The sequence below is a fragment of the Oncorhynchus masou genome, chromosome 13, assembly GCF_036934945.1.
Source record: "Oncorhynchus masou masou isolate Uvic2021 chromosome 13, UVic_Omas_1.1, whole genome shotgun sequence".
Lineage (NCBI taxonomy): Eukaryota > Metazoa > Chordata > Actinopteri > Salmoniformes > Salmonidae > Oncorhynchus > Oncorhynchus masou.
This window is the reverse complement of record NC_088224.1, coordinates 70,602,697-70,624,351: the sequence shown is the minus strand read 5'-3', so window position 1 is coordinate 70,624,351 and position 21,655 is coordinate 70,602,697. Positions and strand designations below refer to the sequence as shown.

Genomic DNA, 21,655 nt, shown 5'->3' with positions numbered 1-21,655 from the left:
TAAAGTTGGTGGATTGTAGGACAACAAATGGTATGATCTTAACACAAATGTGTACGCAAATGTGTACGCTTTCGAGCCATCGGCATACAGTAGGCTTTCCATAGATTTACTGTGTTTTAAGAACTACATAGCTAATGACAATATCTTCACATTAAAATAATGGCACTTAAATGACATCACATGAGCCTAGGTAATAACATGGTAATATTATGGTAACAAGTTATAGTAAAATTGTCAACAACCTATTGCAGTAATGATGCTCTAAATAAGAGATACATAATAGGGGATTATATCAACTTTCATCCTAATCTAAAAGAAATCATCACACTGCTGCTGTCTGTCTGTCTCCTACTGCCTCATAAAGCTGGGCTAATACCATTATGCTATGTTGGTGTCACCGTGGAAACAGACCATGTACAGTACTTATCAGGATTTATAATCTCAGAGGGTCATGAGATGTTCTGGTCAGGAAAAGGCGATGTGTCAGCACTCTTGCAACTTCAGGCAGGCAGGCAGGCAGGCAGGTAGGGAGGGAGGCAGAGAGGCAGAGAGGCAGAGAGAGAGAGAGAGAGAGAGAGAGATGACCTTGTGCTAGGTTTGCCATGCAGCAGTCAGAGAAAGAGAGGGAGCACTATTGCACCTCACCTATGCCAGTAATTGGGTCAATGTGGGAGACAGAGGACAACTCCACCCTCCTAATGGCTTTGTCATCCAGGACCAGGTCAATGGGCATATCAATTTAAAATAGAAAACATACATCCTGCTTGTTTTGCACTGAAGAAAAATATAAACGCAGCATGTAAAGTATTGGTCCCATGTTTCATGAGCTAAAATAAAAGATCCCAGAAATGTTCCATAGGCACAAGACGCTTATTTGTCTTAGAATTTGTTCACATCTTGTCACGCCCTGATGTGTTTCACCTGTTTTTGTGCTTGTCTCCACCCCCTTCCAGGTGTCGCCCATCTTCCCCACTTATCCCCTGGGTATTTATACCTGTGTTTTCTGTCTGTCTGTGCCAGTTCATCTTGTTTGTTCAAGTCAACCAGCATTTTCTCAGGTCTTGTTTTTCCCCAGTCTCTCTTTTTCTCGTCCTCCTGGTTTAGACCCTTGCCTGTCCTGACTCTGAGCACGATTGCCTGACCACTCAGCCTGCCGTCCTGTACCTTTGCCTCTACTCTGGATTACTGACCTCTGCCTGACCTGACCCTGGGCCTGCCTGCTGTCCTGTACCTTGGCCCCACTACTCTGGATTTTCGACCCCTGCATGCCTTTACCTGTCATTTGCCTGCCCCTGTTGTGACAATAAACATTGTTCCTTCAGGTCTTACCTGAAACCTGATACATCTCTGTTACTGAGAATTTATCTTTTGTCAAGATAATCCATCCACCTGACAGGTGTGGCATATCAAGAAGCTGATTAAACAGCATGATCATTACACAGGTGGACTTGTGCTGGGACAATAAAAGGCCACTTGAAAATGTGCAGTTGTGTCACACAACACAATGCCACAGATGTCTCAAGTTTTGAGGGAGCGTGCAATCAACATGCTGATTGCAGAGCTGTTGCCTGAAAATTGAATGTTAATTTCTCTACCGTAAGTCGCCTCCAATGTTATTTTAGAGAATTTGGCAGTACGTGCAACCAGCCTTACAACTGCTGACCATGTGTAACCACGCCAGCCGAGGACCTCCACATCCGGCTTCTTCACCTGCTGGATTATCTGGAACCAGCCCCCTGGACAGCTGATGAAACTGTGTAACCACGCCAGCCCAGGACCTCCACATCCGGCTTCTTCACCTGCTGGATTATCTGGAATCAGCCCCTGGACAGCTGATGAAACTGTGGGTTTGCATAACTGAAGTATTTCTACACAAACTGTCAGAAAACATCTAAGGGAAGCTCATCTGCGTTCTCCTCGTCTTCACCAGGGTCTTGACGTGACAGCAGTTTGGCGTCGTAACAGACTACAGTGTGCAAATGCTCACCATCGATGGCCACTGGCATGCTGGAGAAGTGTGCTCTTCATGGATGAATCCCAGTATCAACTGTACCGGGCAGATGGCAGATAGTGAATATGGCGTCATGTGGGTGAGCGGTTTTCTGATGTCAACATTGTGAACATGGTGGCGATGGGGTTATGGTATGGGCAGGCATAAGCTACGGACAATGAACATAATTGCATTTTATTGATGGCATATTTGAATGCACGGAGATACCGTGACGAGATCCTGAGGCCCATTGTCGTCTCATTTATGTGCTGCCATCAGTTAATGTTTCAGCATGATAATGCAATGCCCCATGTTGCAAGGATCTGTACACAATTTCTGGAAGCCGAAAATTTCCCAGCTCTTCCATGGCCTGCATACTCACCAGACATGTTACCACCATTTGAGCATTTTTGGGATGTTTTGGATCGACGTCAACGACAGTGTGTTCCAGTTCCCGTCAATATCCAGCAACTTTGCACAGCCATTGAAGAGGAGTGGGACAAGATTCTACAAGCTACAAACAACAGCTTGATCAACTCTATGCAAAGGAGATGTGTCACGCAAATGGTGGTCACACCAGATACTGGCTGGTTTTCTGATCCACGCCCTACCTTTTTTTTAAGGTATCTGTGACCAACAGATGCATATCTGCGTTCCTAGTCATGTGAAATCCATAGATTAGGGCCTAATGAGTTTATTTCAATTGGCAGATTTCCTTATATGAACTGTAAATTGTTGCATGTTGGGTTTATATATTTGTTCAGTGTAATTTCACGAGTTTGCCATGGAAAAGGTGTTTGCCATTTTATAAATGGACTCAAATGTGATTTTTGTCACAGATGTCAAGACGATCTCTTAGAAAATGTACGTACACAAGAATTCCTAGGATATATATTTCAACACTATGCAATCCCTTGATGTCATCACTTTGTCCCTCCCAAAACTCTGTTTCCTCTTGTGCAAAGGCACTTTCTCCTAATCAAGAGTTACAAAATAAAATGCCTCATTGACCATTATTTGTGTATTTTTTTACTGTGTTACCCAAAGCCTCCAACATAGTCAAATGTGGAATCCATCCAGTCGTGAAAGAATGTTGTTAGCATAGAAATATGTTTGGTATGGGCACTTTAGATTCACCAGTTCAGGGCATAGACCTCTATTACAATACTGCTGTCCCTCCAGGTGTTTTTTCATATTGTCCCGTGATACACAGTTCTCTATTGTGTGGTTAAATGTTTGCCAAATGAATCCCTTTTAATTGGAATTGTTTACCATATTGTAGCCACATCTCTACAAAGCCTGGAAAATGTCCCTGTTACTGCCTTTCTAAACTCCTGAATGGTTTATACTATGGTTGGTGGTATTTTATACATTTTTATTTAATTAACTAGGCAAGTCAGTAAATATTTACAATGACGGCCTACCCCAGCCAAACCCTAACCTGATGCTGGGCTAATTGTACGCCGCCCTATGGGACTCCCAATCACGGCCGGTTGTGATACAACCTGGAATCGGACCAGGGTCTGTAGCTGATGCCACTAGCACTGAGATGCAGTCCCATACCACTGCGACACACGGGAGCCCTAGTATGCAGTTTAATCAACATTAGTCTTAATTTTGACCCTAAAATGCTATTAATTTTTCAGATAGAGTATATATCTGTCCTTAATTTTGGGGAGCAGTCAGTGAAAAAAATTGGGTTGTGTGTCATGATAAGTAGCAGCTGAAATTTTTGAAGACAGACTTGCTGAATTGCTATCATTTAACTGAGGAATGTGTATGTGCAGTATTAGGCCTAACATTCACTGGAATAAGATGGAATAAGTACCTGAAAGATACAGAAAACCACATAAACTGCTTTTATCCATATATGGAGAGGAACATAACACCATTTTGCATTGATGGAGGAGTACATTACATGATTTTTCTGAGGGAAATAAAAAACATTTAAATCATTCTGATTTGTATATGTTCTGTGCAGTGTTTGGAAAAAGTGACTCTTAGTACCTCTACATTTTCACTGAATGGAGATGTAAAATGAGCGTGCGGATACGGTTCCAACAATATGCCATGTGTAGCTAAGCTACAGCTGGATTGGGAGCATCAGCAGACAAGGCAGCCTCCTCGAAGAAATAGAGGGGAAAACAATGTTTGCATCTGTCGCCACACCCAACACATTAGCCGAGGTTGTAGTATCAGAAAGGGACCGTTTTAACCCGGTGATACAGACAAGACCACAGCTAGAGGCTGTGAATGAGCGACAGACAGAGGAGAGACTGAGGAATGGCACAGACATCATGGCTCTTGCGCATCACCAGCATACCGTAGCTCGCAGCATTAATATATATGCCAACATTGATATGAAGAATGAGTGCATGTTCAAAGGTTCTCAATATACTGGTCAGTATTGAACAATTATGGTGCCACGTGTTAAGGGACACTTCAAGACAGGCATTTAAAGATGCGGACTCGGCTCTCTGTCAATGCGCATGATACTGCGGTTCTACTACTACGGCACGCTCCAACTCACCTTGAATTGGTACGCGTCTGTCCTCCTGTCATTCGATAGTAAGGGGCGGAATAATAGCCTATACACGCCCTAAATCCTCAATCAGCAACCAATCCAATGATAGAAGAGGCGGACCTAGTGGCTAAATTCTCACAAAGATTTCACTATGCACTCGTAAAACAGCTCGGTCTACTACAATCGCCGCGGTGCAGGTGCTCTGTCTCTTCGAGGGAGGATGCGGACGGAAGGACGGGGGAGGGAAGGGATGAAGGGAATCGCCGATAGGAAAGTGCATAGAATATGAATAAAAGGGCGTCGATAAGAGCGCGCGCGGTGCAAGGTCGAATATGACAGATTCGTTGAACGGGGCACTTTGCGTTGTAATAGCTGGTCGGCAATAGTACTATGATTTGGTATGTGGCCACTTTGATAGCAAGTGTATTCAGCACCAGAGGAACGGCCGCTCAAGGTGAGTTGAAGTGCAATATATTTTGTGTCTCCCATAATATATAATTTTGAGCGACTGCATGTGGGTTTGCTGCTGGCCTTTGCATAGCATGCTCATTCTAAATTGGTAGATAAACGCAATAACTGTTTTTCATTGATATAAATGGCTGCATTTTCTCTAGTCACGTGAAAGTTCTGCCTTGGTTTATTTGTATTTCTAAATATTTTAGGGAAAATATTAGCCTACTCCTTATCATGCAATTATCATGCAATATAGCCTAAAGAGTAAAAACTCATATTTGAAAGGACAAATAAGTGATACATAATATTGCATAATTCTGTGTAAAATAATTCCTCCGTTATTTGAGCAGAGAAATACTACAAGCATATTACTCTCTCTACTGTAAGTACATATTGCTATGGTCAGTGATAGTAGCCTATACAGTCAGGACGTGTTTCAGATGTGTCAGATAAAAGGCAAAAAAACACTAAATGAAACACATTTTCTTCTGATATTTGCTTTCGAAGAAAATCTGTCATGATCAGTAGAGGTGTCAGCAGTCTCAAATGTGATCATTTTACAAAAAGGGGTGTGACTGCTTCACTAGTTTCCAGCATGGGAAAGTAACTCCTCAATGCAGCAATATTGTCACATGACATTGGAACTTGTCTGTGCATGAATGTATTTATTTAATTTTACTTTAGATTTGTGTGTATTGTTGTGAATTGTTAGATATTAATGCACTGTTGGAGCTAGGAACACAAGCATTTTGCTACATCCGCAATAACATCTGCTAAATATGTGTATGCGACCAATAACATTTGATTTGATTTTGTCTGTTTAAATTGTATTTCAGATGGTATGTAACTGCTGTGTGTGATGTGTCAGTAACTGACAGTTGTGACTGATGCAGTGCCCATTAGAGATGTTTACCAAATGGTCTGGAGTGGCGCAATGAACTGTTTAATAATTACAATATAAATTATGCAAGTTTGTTCACATTTTCATGAAACTACTGTGTTGACCCATGGACTGACTTAACCTTGCTCTTCCAATAGTGTCCAGATGGGGGAGTCCTTTCTCGAGTCGTCATATGATGATGACTGAGCTCAATGACCCCTCATCCTCTGTCTAAAGTTACTCTGCTTTCTGTTTTATTTGACAATTAGGATTTGTGAGGGCCAGGGGTTCGTTTTTCTATATGAAACATAATTAGATATTAGTTAGTCAAAACATACATTATTATTTCCTTTATGCTGTTTCTTTGATAATTCATACCTGTCTTGGTCTCTCATATAGCAGTCACATTCAGTCACTGCCAGTTCCAACCCTGAAATATGTATTACCTAGGTATTACCAGAGGGCTATACAATGTTGTTGTTTTTTCTTTTTAATCCCACCATTCATTTTGGTTAGGGTTAGGATTTATTTTTCCATAAAAAAATGTTTTAGAAAACTGTCAACCGCTGAAATGTGATTTCACAAATCGGAAAACTGCCTAGGTTAAACAGCGTATGTGGAAAAATATAAATTCCATTGGTATACTTTCTAAGAATGTCTGCATCATTTGGCTGTTGCGTTTGCTATCTCTGTGTTAGGCATGTTGGTAGATAAGATCAAATGTCAGAGTAGAGGGTATTGTCCCTAGCAGGGTTGGGGTCAATTCCATTTCAAACCAATCAATTCAGAAAATTAATTCAGAAGCAAAAATCATTGTTGCAAACTATGGGCATGAATTCAATTTTAATTTATCTCCTGAATTGACATGGGCATGACCCCATTCTAGTCTCTTCTCTCTCTCTCTCTCTCTCTCTCTCTCTCACTCATTCATTCAATCGTTCTCTGTTATCATTCACTCACCTATAGTGCTCATTCACCAACAGATACCTCACTCACTTCACTCACTCCTCCAGTCACTCACTCTCTCAGTCACGCACTCACTCACTTTCACTCAGACATACAACCTATACCCTCACTCATTCACTATCAGGCATATGCTCTATTTACTCTCCCAATCATGGGAGTAAAGCTTGTAAACCCAGCCTAGAGAAAGCCCTGTGCTCAAGCTGTGGAAGGCAGACTTCTGCCAGCACAGCACTGGGCATGTGCCAGCTCTTTCTGCTGCAACCACTCCTCTCGCCTCGGCCAGTACGCTCCCAGTGGAATCTCCATGCAAACAAAGCCTGGAGCATTCTGGGAAAGCCAGAGTGAGGAACTGGGGCCTGGTTGAAGCCCCCAGTTCTCTCTCTGGTTGACTACTCACACTTCTGACAAACTAGTGTAACCATACAAAACAAAGGCTGGCTCTCCCTCCCAGTTTGATGAAAATGAATATAATGCTAGTACTGTATCTGCCACAGCAACTCACAGAAATGTACAGCAATCAGGAATTTATTCCTTATTCAATCACTGATAGTTTCTGGCTGTACTGTATGTGATGCTTAGTTGAGGTTTGATGATCTACAGGCCTATCTGCTCCCAAGGAAAGTGCCAATCCTGAAAAGTCTCACGAGAATCCCGAGGGTAGTAAAACCGCAAGCACCACTCAGGCAGCCAAGAAGAAAATGGATTCCATCATTGAACAGGGAGGTTCCAAAGATTTAAATAGGGAAAAATAACAGTCATATTAAGAGATTCAATGTATGTCTCTGTTATTGACATAGTGAGTGAGACTGAGTGTGGCAGAGTGATAGGGTAGATAGAGAGAGAGTGTAGATAGAGAGAGGGTAGACAGAGAGAGAGAGAAAGAGAGGGTAGATAGAGAGACAGAGAGAGAGGGGGTAGAGACAGAGAGAGAGAAGGCAGGGAGATAGAAAGAGAGGGTAGCGAGAGAAGGTAGAGAGAGAGAGAGGGTAGATACAAAGGGAGAGGGAGGGTAGAGAGAGAAAAAGAGGGTAGAAAGAGAGAGAAGAGAGAGGGTGAGGGGGTAGAGAAAGAGAGAGAGAGAGAGATAGATAGAGAAAGGGAGGGTAGAGACAGAGATAGATGGAGGGTAGAGACACAGAGAAAGAGGGTAGATACAGAGATGTTAGATGCAGAGAGAGAGGGTAGAGACAGAGAGAGAGGGTAGAGACAGAGAGAGAGAGAGGGTAGAGAGGGAGGGTAGAGACAGAGAGAGAGGAAGGGTAGAGACAGAGAGAGGAAGGGTAGAGACAGAGAGAGGGAGGGTAGAGACAGAGAGAGGGAGGGTAGAGACAGAGAGGGAGGGTAGAGACAGAGAGAGGGAGGGTAGAGACAGAGAGAGGGAGGGTAGAGACAGAGAGAGTAGAGACAGAGAGAGGGAGGGTAGAGACAGAGTGAAAGGGAGGGTAAAGACAGAGAGAGAGAGGGTAGAGAGGGAGGGTAGAGGCAGAGAGAGAGGGAGGGTAGAGACAGAGAGAGGGAGGGTAGAGAGGGAGAGAGAGGGAGGGTAGAGACAGAGAGAGAGGGAGGGTAGAGACAGAGAGAGAGAGGGTAGAGAGGGAGAGAGAGGGAGGGTAGAGACAGAGAGAGGGAGGGTAGAGACAGAGAGAGGGAGGGTAGAGACAGAGAGAGGGAGGGTAGAGACAGACGAAAGGGAGGGTAGAGACAGAGAGAGAGAGGGTAGAGAGACCTAGTAGTGTGAAGTAGAGTGAGAGGAGAGGAGAGTGGTAGAGAAAGGGCAGTCTGTGACTGACTGGGATGTTTTAGAGTTCTGAAAGTTGCATGGAATTTATCGAGCAGATTCCATCACTCACACTTGTTCTTGAGGGCTGTGCAATTTATTTGATTTATCGATGTTGAATTAACATTATTTTCAATAGCCAACTGTAATTAGAAAAGCCATATGAAAGCGCTAATAAGCATGCTTCTTGATGCAATTAATTTACAACACTATCAGGTTATTATGGCTGAAGAATCTACTACTTATTTAAAAAAGGAAGGAAGTTGAGTCTGTGTGTGACTCGATCCTTGTTAGCATGGAGAAATGTCAGTGACTTACAACCCCTGGCTGGCACAGGGCAGGGCAGGCGCCACCCTCCTTATATCCTGATTTCCTGTAATGTGCACCTCTGGCAGTGCCCCACAGTGTTGAATTGGCCTTTGGGCCTCTGGCACGTACGCCTGGCCTGTTTCACACCCCCTCTCTGTGCCCAGTGCCCAGGCAGGAGCAGGTGTCAGCTCATTGTCGACTGAGGGCTGGGGCCTGTCCTTAATTGGGCTGCGCTTGTCTTAGGGGGACGTGCAGCTACAGAGGGCCAGAGAGTGGAGGGGAGAGAGACTGACTAGGCTGGGCTGGCTCACAACACTGGCTTGTCAGGACAGTGATGTGTTTTAAAGGTATATGACACCCAGGTCTCTGTCTGTCAGCTGAATGCCACTGGTGTTTCAGAGAAAGCAGGCAGCTCGCCTGCGGTGGCCTGGCCTCTCATCTGTGTTGTGTAGTAGTGGGCAGCCTGTGTAGGAGGTAGTGTTCATGAGGCTGCTTTTCATGTAGGAGAGTGTGCTGTGCTCACAAGCATATGTTGTGTGTAGAAGGAAGGGCCACTAGCTTGCATTGAGTTGAAGGAATAGGATTACTAATCTGCATTCTATGTTCCCTGTCATGCAAGGTTGCCTTCTCCACACAATGCTTCCAGCTTAGGGTTGCAAAATTCCCAGAACTTTCAATAAATTCCCTGGTTTTCCAGAAATCCTGGTTGGAGAATTTTGGATTTCCTGCTTATTCCCTCCTATTCTGGGAATCCTCTAACCTGGTTTTCAGTAAAACCAGGGAATTGATTAAATGTTTTTTTCCTCTGTTGTCATCACTTTTACTTATAGATGTTATCAGTACTCAGTTAGAGATTTTGGAAAGGTTGATAAGTAACCTACTTGATATACAGGTAACTGCCAAAATAATGGAAACACTTGAGTAAATGAGGGATACAAAGTATATTGAAAGGACATGCTTCCACACAGGTGTGGTTCCTTAGTTAATTCAGAAATGAACATCCCATCATGCTTTGGGTCATGTATAAAAATGCTGGGCAGGCCATTATTTTGGCTACCATGGCTATGCCCCATAGGATGACAATGCCCCCATCCACAGGGCATGACTGGTAACTGAATGGTTTGATCAGCAAAAAAATGTAAACCAAATGCCATGGCCATCTCAGTCACCAGATCTCAACTAGAGGTTGACTGATTATGATTTTTCAACGCCGATACCGATTATTGGAAGACAAAAAAAAAGCTGAAACCGATTAATCGGACGATTATTAAAATGTATATATTTTTAAATATATACAGTGGGGCAAAAAGGTATTTAGTCAGCCACCAATTGTGCAAGTTCTCCCACTTAAAAAGTTGAGAGAGGCCTGTCATTTTAATCATAGGTACACTTCAACTATGACAGACAAAATGAGGGAAAAAAATCCAGAAAATCACATTGTAGGATTTTTAATGCATTTATATGCATTAAATTAATTGATTGTCATTATTACAAAAATGTGTGTATATATATATATATATATATATAATGCATTTATATGCATTAAATTAATTAATTGTCATTATTACAAAAATGTGTGTGTATATGTATATATATATATATATATATATATATATATATATATATATATATACACATTTTTGTAATAATGACAATTGCAACAATACTGAATGAACAATGAACACTTATTTTAACTTAATATAATATATATGGGCTTTTGGATGGGTGTTCTTATTAAGGTGATTCCACAGGTCGGTGGTATTTTTTGATTTAGCTGTTGCTGACCTCATTCTTATATCTTTATCACAAATAAGACACCTTGCTTTCCCTGGTGCCAATTCACTGGTGCTCTGCTTTTCTCTGCCATCTGTAAAACACACACACAGCTCTGAAGTGACAATGATACTGAAGAGTCTGCTTAGGAGACAAATACTCTCAACTGTTTGAATAATAATAGAGTTTAAGTTGCCAGTGATGAATGTTGAAAACAAAAACTGTAATTTCTATATGCAGAAAATCATATTTTAACAATGGACATGGTAAGAATTGACTACCAAAGTGCGAGTCATAATTCCCATGACACCTAGCAAAATCTGAAAAGCGGTTCCTTCATTCAGTTATTCCATAGGATATTTCTAGATTCACTTAAAATAAGGTCTGTGTTTTCGTGTAGGCTTACACCACCTTGCCAATTTTATAACTGTGAAGATATCCATAGGACAAGGTAACTCTGATCAATATTGGCTAAATTTAAGTGATTTTTTTTTTGTAGAGTGGATTTATGACAAACGTTACCTTATCCTAGTGAGATTTACACGGGTGTCAAAATGCCGAGGCAGTTTAAGCCTGCACGAAACACAGACCTTATTTGTTTATTAAAAAAAAATGTTTGTAATTTTACCCCTTTTTCTCCCCAATTTCATGGTATCCAATTGATAGTAGCTACTATCTTGTCTCATCGCTACAACTCCCGTACGGGCTCTGTAGAGACGGAGGTTGAAAGTCATGCGTCCTCCGATACACAGCCCAACCAAGCCGCACTGCTTCTTAACACAGCGTGCATCCAACCCGGAAGCCAGCCGCACCAATGTGTAGGAGGAAACAGCGTGCACCTGGCAACCTTGGTTAGCGCGCACTGCGCCCGGCACTGCGCCCGATGAGACAAGGATATCCCTACCGATATCCCTACCGGTCGTGGCCGGTTACGACAGAGCCTGGGCCAGAAGTTTACATACACTCAATTAGTGTTTGGTAGCATTGCCTGTAAATTGTTTAACTTGGGTCAAACATTTTGGGTAACCTACCATAAGCTTCCCACAATAACTTGGGTGAATTTTGGCCCATTCATCCTGACAGTGCTGGTGTTCCTGAGTCCGTTTGTAGGCCTCCTTGCTTGCAAATGCTTTTTCAGCTCTGCCCACAAATTTTCTATAGGATGGAGGTCAGGGCTTTGTGATGGCCACTCCAATACCTTGGCTTTGTTGTTCTTAAGCCATTTTTCCACATCTTTGAAAGTATGTTTGGGGTCATTGTCCATTTGGAAGAGCCATTTGTGACCAAGCTTTAACTTCCTGACTGATGTCTTGAGATGTTGCTTCAATATATCCGCATAATTTTCTTTCCTCATGATGCCATCTATTTTGTGAAGTGCACCAGTCCCTCCTGCAGCAAAGCACCCCCACAATATGATGCTGCCACCCCCGTGCTTCACGGTTGGGAAGGTGTTCTTCAGCTTGCAAGCCTCCCCCTTTTTCCTCCAAACATAATGATGGTCATTATGGCAAACAGTTTTATTTTTGTTTCATCAGACCAAAATACATTTCTCAAAAAGTACTATATTTGTTCCCATGTGCAGTTGCAAACCGTAGTTTGGCTTTTTATGACGGTTTTGGAGCAGTGGCTTCTTCCTTGCTGAGTGGCCTTTCAGGTTATATTGATATTGGACTCCTTTTACTGTGGATATAGATAATTTTGTACCTGTTTCCTCCAGCATCTTCACACGGTCCTTTGCTGTTGTTCTGGGATTGATTTGCACTTTTCGCACCAAAGTACATTCATCTCTAGGAAACAGAACACGTCTCTTTTGTGAGCGGTATGATGGCTGCTTGGTCCATTGGTGTTTATACTTGCATGCTATTGTTTGTACAGATGAACGTGGTACCTTCAGGTGTTTGGAAATTGCTCCCAAGGATGAACCAGACTTGTTTGAGTTTATTTTATATTTACAGGGACAGTGTACATTAATCAATATTTCAGTAAAAGTACCGCAGTTACCTGGGCAGGTTATTAAAAATAATTACAATATAGACAATCTTTGAGCAGTGAGCACACGCAGAGCAACATAGGACAAGCAAGACATAGCATACAGACAGAGCAACATAGGACAAGCAAGACGTAGCATACAGACAGAGCAACATAGAACAAAAAGCAGCAAGACAAAATTCATAAAAGCAACAAAGTGTTTCCTCACCTCACAAGCTACAGACAACAGACAACATGGAAAGCGGCAACATACAGCTAGGGATTATGTTCACAAATCCGATTGACCTTTAGCCATGTCTTCATACATTTTGTGAAAGTGTGATAGGTGGTGCAGTTATTTGTGTCTGATGGCAGTGTATTCCAGACATGGGAATCTCTCACAGAGAAAGCGGATTTACTAAAGGTGCTTTTCCTTAAGGGAACTATACAGTCACCTCTCATGGCAGACCTTGTGGATCTGTTGCCATATGTTTGGGTTTTCTGTTTAACAGAAATACTGAGTGGAGGGGGAGCCAAACCATTTAGGATCTTGAATACAAGACATGCGTCGGTGTATTGCACAAGATTTTCCCAACTCAGGAGCTCATGCTTTCTGAGGATGTAACAGTGATGATGGCTATTGGGCTTCCTATCAAGCACTTTGAGAGCCTGTTTGTATACAGACTGAATAGGTTTTAATGTTGTACAGCAAGCTTGGGCCCAACTAGTCAAGCAGTATGTTAAGTGGGAGATTATCATAGATTTGAAGTACAGTTTTGCTACCTCTGTAGTCAAACAATTTCGTATAAATCGGAAATGAGCTAGGTTGAATTTGGTTATCTGAATGACCTTTTTCACATGCTTTTTAAAAGAGAGGTTGGAATCAAGTATGATGCCAAGATACTTAAAATCAGATACCACCTGGAGCATCTCCCCTGACACATAGACATCTGGTTCAGTAGCATCTGTTGCCCTCTTTGTGAAGAACATGCAAACACTTTTTTTCACATTGAGATGCAAACACGAGTCACTGAGCCACTTTGTAACCTGGACCATTACAGTAGTGAGTTCTTGTGCAGCTTGTTGTTTGCTCTTTGCATGCACATATATCACTGTATCATCTGCATACATTTGAACTTCAGACCCAGTACATACAGAAGGCCGATCATTAATGTACAGGCTGAACAGGAGGGGCCCCAGTATTGACCCTTGGGGCACGCCCACATCATAGCTAAGATTGGGCGACAGCTCATTACTCACTCTGACACTGAGTTCTGTCTTCAAGGTATGATTTCATCAATCTCAAGGCGTCAGGGGAAAAGTTGAACTTGGACAATTTTTTGATGAGAATCTCATGGTTAACAGTATCAAAGCCTTCCTTAGGTCCAGAAACACAGCCCCAACAACGCCCCCTTTGTCCATCTTGGACTTCACATTTTCCAGAAGAAAGCAGTTGGCTGTTTCTGTGGAGTGTTTCGCTCTAAAGCCAAACTGCATGGAGTGTAATGTGAAGGGGCTGTTGTTGAGGTGGGCAATCAGTTGTTATGCTACACACTTTTCAACAACCTTTGACACCACAGGTAGTATACTAATGGGCCTGTAGTTACTCACGTCAGCAGGGTTGCCAATTTAAAGATGGCCGTTATTATGGCCGACTTCCATACCCTTGGAAACACCCCGAGACCAATAGATGTGTTGGTGACCTTAGTAATGGGGCCAATGAGTGACTCTTCGTAGTTTTTAAGAAAGGTAGAGTCGGCCCAAACACATCTTTGGCTTTAGAGTTCTTTAGTGAGCTAATTACCTTGTTCACCTTTAAACTCAGAAACCTCCCTTATGATGAAGACAGGTTGAGCGTCATTCACTAGCACTGAGCCCAAGAAACAAGTGGAGGGGTTCTGTGTCAGTACCCTGACAGAGTCAATAAAGTAGGAATTGAAGGTGACCTTCAACCTTGTTGAGGTCTACAATTGTTTTCTGAAGTATTGGCTGATTTCTTTTGATTTTCCCATGATGTCAAGCAAAGAGGCACTGAGTTTGAAGGTATGCCTTGAAATACATTCACAGGTCCACTTCCAATTGACTCAAATGATGTCAATTAGCCTATCAGAAGCTTCTAAAGCCATGACATAATTTTCTGGAATTTTCCAAGCTGTTTAAAGGCACAGTCAACTTAGTGTATGTACACTTCTGACCCACTGGAATTGTGATACATTGAATTTATAAGTGAAATAATCTGTTTGTAAACTATGTTGGAAAAATTACTTGTGTCATGCACAAGTAGATGTCCCAACCGGCTTGCCAAAACTATAGTTTGTTAACAAGAAATTTGTGGAGTGGTTGAAAATGAGTTTTAATGACTCCAACCTAAGTGTATGTAAACTTCCAACTTCAACTGTATGTTGGTATGTGTTTACGTATTCTGTGTGATGATTTAGTTAGTTAGTAAATAAATAATTAAGCCAATTTTTGTATTACTGATTCATCACTTAGGTTAGGGTTCGTGCAGACATCCAAGGATTATGCAACGTTCAGAATGAGACTGTTGAGATAATAATTAATAATTGACTGTTATTGATGTAAGAGATATTTAAATAATCTTTAGAGTTTAAGTCGGGAGATAGTATCTCTGTAAACAACTGTTCCCGTGGTGCCCCAAATTCCTAAAGAGTTAATTGTTACATGATTAATTTAGTCAAGTAATACTGAAATGTAGTAGGTAATTATTTGATTTATTAAATAGCAGTCACAACAACAACACACACACACACACACACACACACTGTGCTCTGATGTGACCGTCAGCACATGCAGGCTGGCATTCAATTACCACCCTGTCAGTGGCCCATCCAGCCCAGTCACTGCCCATCCTTGAGATTCCTTCTCTAGTCTATATTATTCCATTACATCCTGGACATTGTGTGTTCTGTCCAGCTTAATCTGTGCTCATATCCTAGTACTCATGGTATAGCATCACATACATACACCAGAACACTGTCTGTGCTGGTACTGAAGTGCTTGTAGTGTCATATTCACTTTAACTCAATGCCTGATTTCATATCTCTCTCAAAGTTCTCAACACGCTATCACAGATTAAAGTGAAATAGACACAAATTATTTATTTGAACTTGGTTTCAGGCACACAAAAAAGTTTTTAAAAGGTGGCCACCAAACTATTTTATTTTTCATAGAACATTCGTGTACAGTACACGATTTTCTTCATAACAAATTCAAAATTGTTGTGGCCAACATTAGCTAGGTTAGCTAGGTGACTAATGTTAGCGAGGCTAAGGGTTAAAGTTAGGATTAGGGGTTAATTAAGGTTAGGGTCAAATCAAATCAAATTGTATTTGTATTTGTTACATGCTCCAAATACAATGAAATGCTTACTTGCAAGCCCTTAACCAACAATGCTTTACGAAGTTAAGACAACAAATTAAAGTAAGTGTTAAGTAAAAAATAGAAAATAAAAGTAGCAAATAATTAAACAGCAGCAGTAAAATAACAAGTGAGGCTATATACAATACGGTGACCAGATTTCTGAAATGAAAACCGGGGACATTTCCAGTTCGGCGGTCAATATATGATTAAAATATCCAATGTTATTATCTATGAAATAAAAAAGGGGAACAATTCCGGTTTCATGTATTTAGTCTAACAGGCCCACTGTGATAGAGAGGACAAATATATTACAGAAACACTACAGACAAGATAGAGCTGTCCGATCTGAACAGCCATTCAGTGGTCCTGGTAGAATAAGAGCAGAAGAGAACATGAGCAAAATGGAAAAAACAGACAATAGTCTAGTTGAAATACATAATAAAGAAATAAGACGATGACGAGATTGGTAACTACATAATATACTTATACCAACCTAATCTGTATATTTCTCAGAAGAATGTATCTTCTTCAGGATTGATCTGTTTTTGGCCAGCTTCTCCATGAACTCCTGGCAGGGGAGGTTGAATTTTGTCTTCACAATAATCATGGACTTGATGGTAGAAATAGTGAACCTATTTCTTCTGTCCATATATCATTCATTTGGGAGAACACTCTCTCGACCAGTGCATTACTTCCTGACACAGACACTAATCTAGCCAGGTTAGTGTGTGGGATGTCGTTCTCTTTTAAGTGGTTAACCACCGTGCTCCATCTCTGACTAAGCGGTGTCTCAGATGTTTTCCATTCTTCAAGCAATCCCCCCTTTAGGAACTCTTGCAGGCCAGTAACCTCGTCAAACAATGCATCCCCATTGATTGTCATATTGGGGCATTTTTCCTGCAGTGTGCCTGCTGCCTTCTGGATCTCTTGATGCAGAAGTTGCCTTTTTAAAAGGAGACAATGTAAATCTTTTAGACTATCTGTGTGCTTTCCCCATGCTTGCAAGTAGTTCACAGCCGTAGTGAAGAATGATTGGGATCTTTTGAGAAATCTCTCTTTAGACACTGCTCCATTTCCCTCTAGCTCTCTCAGAAGTCCTCTGACCAAAACTGGAATGAAGTTGTCATCACGTCTTGCAGTCAATTTTGCCTCAATGTTTCTCAGAATTGCAGCTGACTCCACAGTACAGCGGTCCTAGCCTTCAAGCATCTTGATCGTGTCACTGAATACGGTCAAGTTTCCATGGACAAAGGCCAGCCAAAGTTCAGTCAGTGGATCTTTGAACATTGTTCACAGGACAACAGGGCCTTTGTCTTCAGAAAGAAAAAAGGATTTCAATGGCACATACCTTTTCAGCACTCTTTCTAGTGGGAGGGGTACGGTCCGGAGGAGAGGTGCTGGGTTCCGTTGGCTGATGTATTGGACCCTGAACTGCTGCGAGAATTCCACCGTTGCCGGCCGGATCGCCCTGCTCCTCGCCCTCCGGAATCTTACACCAACTATGGAGTCAGCAGGAGCAGGTACCCCAGTCAGAGGAGTCAAGGAGCGCGTCCAGGAACATGCGGCAATGCTACATAATCTTGGTGACATGATGGATCTCGTTGTCCAGACCATGGACCGCTGGGAGAGACAAGAAGTCTTTCCAGCGCCACGACCAGCACAACCGGGGTTGCCTCTACCTGTCCTGTCTGGATCCAGCTCCAGTGGGATGCGTCTCTCACTTCCAGGGAGTATGAGGGGACGGCTGCACAGTGCCAGGGGTTCCTTTTACAACTGGACCTATACCTGGCCACCGTTCACCCAGCTCCCTCAGGAAGGGAGAGAATATCCGCCCTCATCTCATGCCTCTCCGGGAGAGCTCTGGAGTGGGCAAACACCATGTGGAGAGAGGAAGACGCGGCGTTGGACCACTTCGAGGAGTTCACCCGCCGATTCCGGGCCGTCTTTGACCATCTGCCCGGAGGGAGAGCGGCGGGGGAATGACTCTTCCGGACCTTGGCCGCCGGAGCAGGATGGAAGGACAGGGCCCTCATCGACCACTATCGATGCAGCCTGCGTGAGGACGTCTGACGGGAGTTGGCCTGCAGGGATGCCACCATCACCTTTGACCAGCTGGTGGATCTGTCCATCCGGTTGGATAACCTGCTGGTCATCCGTGGACGTCCTGAGGGGGCTCTGTCGGTTCCATCTCCCAGCAGTCCCGCTCCGGTGCCCATGGAGTTGGGAGGGGCTGTGCGTAGGGAGGCTGGAGGAGGGGCCTTCACATGCACCATCATCATCTCCAACCTCTACCTTGTAATGTTTTGATGGTAGATTTTTTGCAGATTGAGTCAGTGTCAGGAAGAGGATTTAGGCACCCTGGGGTGACATGAAAACCCCACAATGGCTCCAAATGTAGTACATTTATTATTTATATTTATTCAAATTGTAAATTATCTCTTATCACATTGGCCTTCGATAATGTCAAAATATTTCACGGCTATTGTTCTAGCTGGTATAATTACAGCCCAAAGTGCCTGGCGAGTCCACACACACACACACACACACACACACATACACACACACACACACACAAATATGTGATCGTTATTGCAAGTACAGTAAAGAGTACTTTTCATGCAAGTGCCTTTATCGTCACTGTGGCTCAAAAGGCAGGTTAGAATCTCCAGCGTATTTAACTCCTAACTGTACATGCTGTTCTACTGTGAACATTTCGGTTCTACTCTGGACAGATGTTGATTGACTCAGAATAGATGTATTTTATTGATTAAGTGAGCTGCAACAGAAGGAGACTGCTTGCAGTGAGTAACTGTGTCTAGTATTGGTAGTGAACCTGCCTATTGAATTGGTGCCAAATAATCTGGAATTATTGCCCGGCATTGTACTCTGTGACATGAACTGCCTCTGATTTAGCTAATTTACCTAACAGATGTAGACAGCAGCATAGGGTACTGGATAAAGTCGTCCCTTCAGGTATTTGTTTTGAGCAGGATCAGCACTACTGTTAGTTGTAGTTAGGAGTTAGGATTAGGGCTGTTGTGGTGACCGTATTACGCACACGGGTGGTCACTAGTCATGAAGGCAGTCAAATTCCTCATGACTGTTTAGTCATGGTAATTAGGTTTTCTCCAAGCTCTAATCCTGGTCATTAGTAGCCTACCAAACTTGCTAACTGCCTGGTACTCAGCACTCTATTGTCCCTCTAATCACTCGAAAATCGAATCAAACACACTACTAAAAAGAGGTGGATCCCATCAGCTTTCTATAGGCTAAGCTGACTATATTTATTTCTCAACTTTCTGAATATTAAGCACATTGCTTATATTTACAACAGGAGTACAGCCTACTTGGCTTGCATGAAAATAAACCAGGCGAAAAGCATTGGCCATTCACTATTTAAGTGCATAGATTACATTATTTATTTTTTTACACTGCCCCTGTTTCGATACGGTGCATAATAATGGTGCATTCTAAATCAAAACCAATTTTACACATATTATTTACTATATATTACATATTAAATCAAGAATAGTCTGATAGGTGACAATATTAGCCTATCACTTGTAAATGATATATTATTAATGATGCCCAGCATAAGAAACAATGCCTTTTTTTGCGACTTTTTCTAATCATAGTTGCACACCTCCTGTAGCCTAGCCCATGGGCCTATATGTTTTAATAAGGTTTCTATCACAACTAAAGTGGTCAAATAACTTCTTAAAATTAAGCAAATGACTCTGCTTTACTAGGGGTGTAGAGCCTAACTGTCACGTCAGTATTAATGGTCGGGAGACAAGCGCATGAATGCGTAATAGGGTTTTTTATTTACACAAATTACAGCGTGCCATGTACAGGCGCGGGGACAAAGACCAAACAAGCACTATACAAAACACAGGGTTGAGACCCAAACAAAAAAGAGAGGAGTACCTTGAATAAATACACAATGATTATCACACGTGATGAGACCTGTAATCATCTGCACAGTACACGTCGCACGAAAGCCATAACAACACAGCACAGGTACTCACATGACCAACGGACATTGAAACAATAATCGACAGGACAATCGTGAACAAAGGGCACACTTATACAATTACTAATCAAATGGGAATAGGGACCAGGTGTGGTTAATGACAGTTCCGGAGGGATCCGTGACACTAACTGTCATACATAAGCAGCACATGAATTTCAAGTTTAGGGAAGATAATTTTCACCATAAAAAGGCACCTTTATAATAAAAGCATTACATTCAGAATTGCATTTGCGGTCACTTTTGATAATGGTGTTTTCCACTAATGGAACATTCTCGCTTATAGCCTACTACCATGTGCGCATTACTGCGCTTCTAATGTGAAGAAATAGCCTAATAATTTATCAATATTTTCAGCTAAGCGTTCTGATCTGTTGCGTCAGCCACATTGGAAGGCAATTTTTGGGGGGATGCTAGTGGTTGTATTAATTTGGCACAACTGTCCCAGATTATGTTTGGAATATTTATTTCTCGCATAGTACAAAAGTTGACATATTCTATTCTATTGGGGATAGTAGATTGACATAGGCTAGTGCTTTTGCTGTTCGTTAGGCCTACTTATCTTGTTGGCTAACGAAATGTAAATGTGGACAGTTCCAATATCTTCAATAATCACCTCGGAATTGGATAAGGACACATGCAGTTGCGTCACCGATGTGTCTGTCTTCACTTGTGGCCTGTGAGAAAGACCCGATCACGTGATGGAGTGCATGCAGCACTTAGGGAGTATGGCACAAAGTCCCCTACACTGCAAAAGGCATGGATTTTTATAGACTGCAGTACAGCCACACAAAGGGGATGCCGCCATGAAATTCTAGGCATTATCAAGTGTTTGGTCAAATTGTGAATGAGTGACTGATGTAGTGTGAACAGCCTGCACAAAAAAATAAAGCAGAGCTCATGCCTTTCAAGTGTCTTTTTTCAAATCATCATTACAGTCACATCATACAGCCTTACATCAAAACATCAAAACAAATAGCCCAACATTTGTAGAACATCTCAAGTTAAATGAATAACTCTAAATTAAGCATATAGGAATATCTATTTCTTTGTTAACTGCTCAACACAGAATAACCACATGTGCGCATTCCCTCAAATCATTTGGAGAAAATATCCTTTCTATTTTATTCAGCTTTGTTCAACTGTATTCTTCATATTATAAAATAATATAAAATCATGCCACAAAGTTCTAAGCAAATCTTGTCAGCAAAATTAACTAGTGTATCCCAAAGCCATTTGTCATGGCCAGATCAGAACCTAACATAAGGACAATTCAGAGTATGCTATTCTGTACTTCTGAAAGACTACATGTTCTTCATATCATGCTTTTTAGACCTGTCTAAAAGAAATAATTTATTTATTGTGAAGGTGTAGGCTATATTACATGGACTTATTAGACTTTTTAAAATGTAGATGTTCCAAAGGTCTGCATCAGTGGCTTGTTGGCTATGTGTGAAAGCCAGGATATGCTAAATGTGTTTATGTTAATAAACGGTCAATTGCCTTGGCTGTCGAAATTTCGTGACCGCCAGAGCCCTAGTTTAGATACATTAAAACATACAGTAGTTCTGAATTAGATGTCTAAGAAGGTTGTTACTAAACTA

General features: G+C 42.0%; 1 protein-coding gene across 3 annotated transcripts in view; it reads left to right on the top strand.

Annotated features, from left to right (window-relative positions):
* The first annotated feature begins 4,768 nt into the window (after positions 1–4,768).
* Positions 4,769–21,655, top strand: part of LOC135552967 (protein turtle homolog B-like) — a 76,472-nt gene continuing 59,585 nt past the window's right edge. For all 3 annotated transcript variants that reach the window (XM_064984940.1, XM_064984939.1, XM_064984941.1), the window contains exon 1: positions 4,769–4,968. In XM_064984940.1, coding sequence (XP_064841012.1) covers positions 4,905–4,968 — 64 coding nt within the window. In that variant the 5' untranslated portion in view covers positions 4,769–4,904. The remainder of the gene's footprint in view (positions 4,969–21,655) is intronic.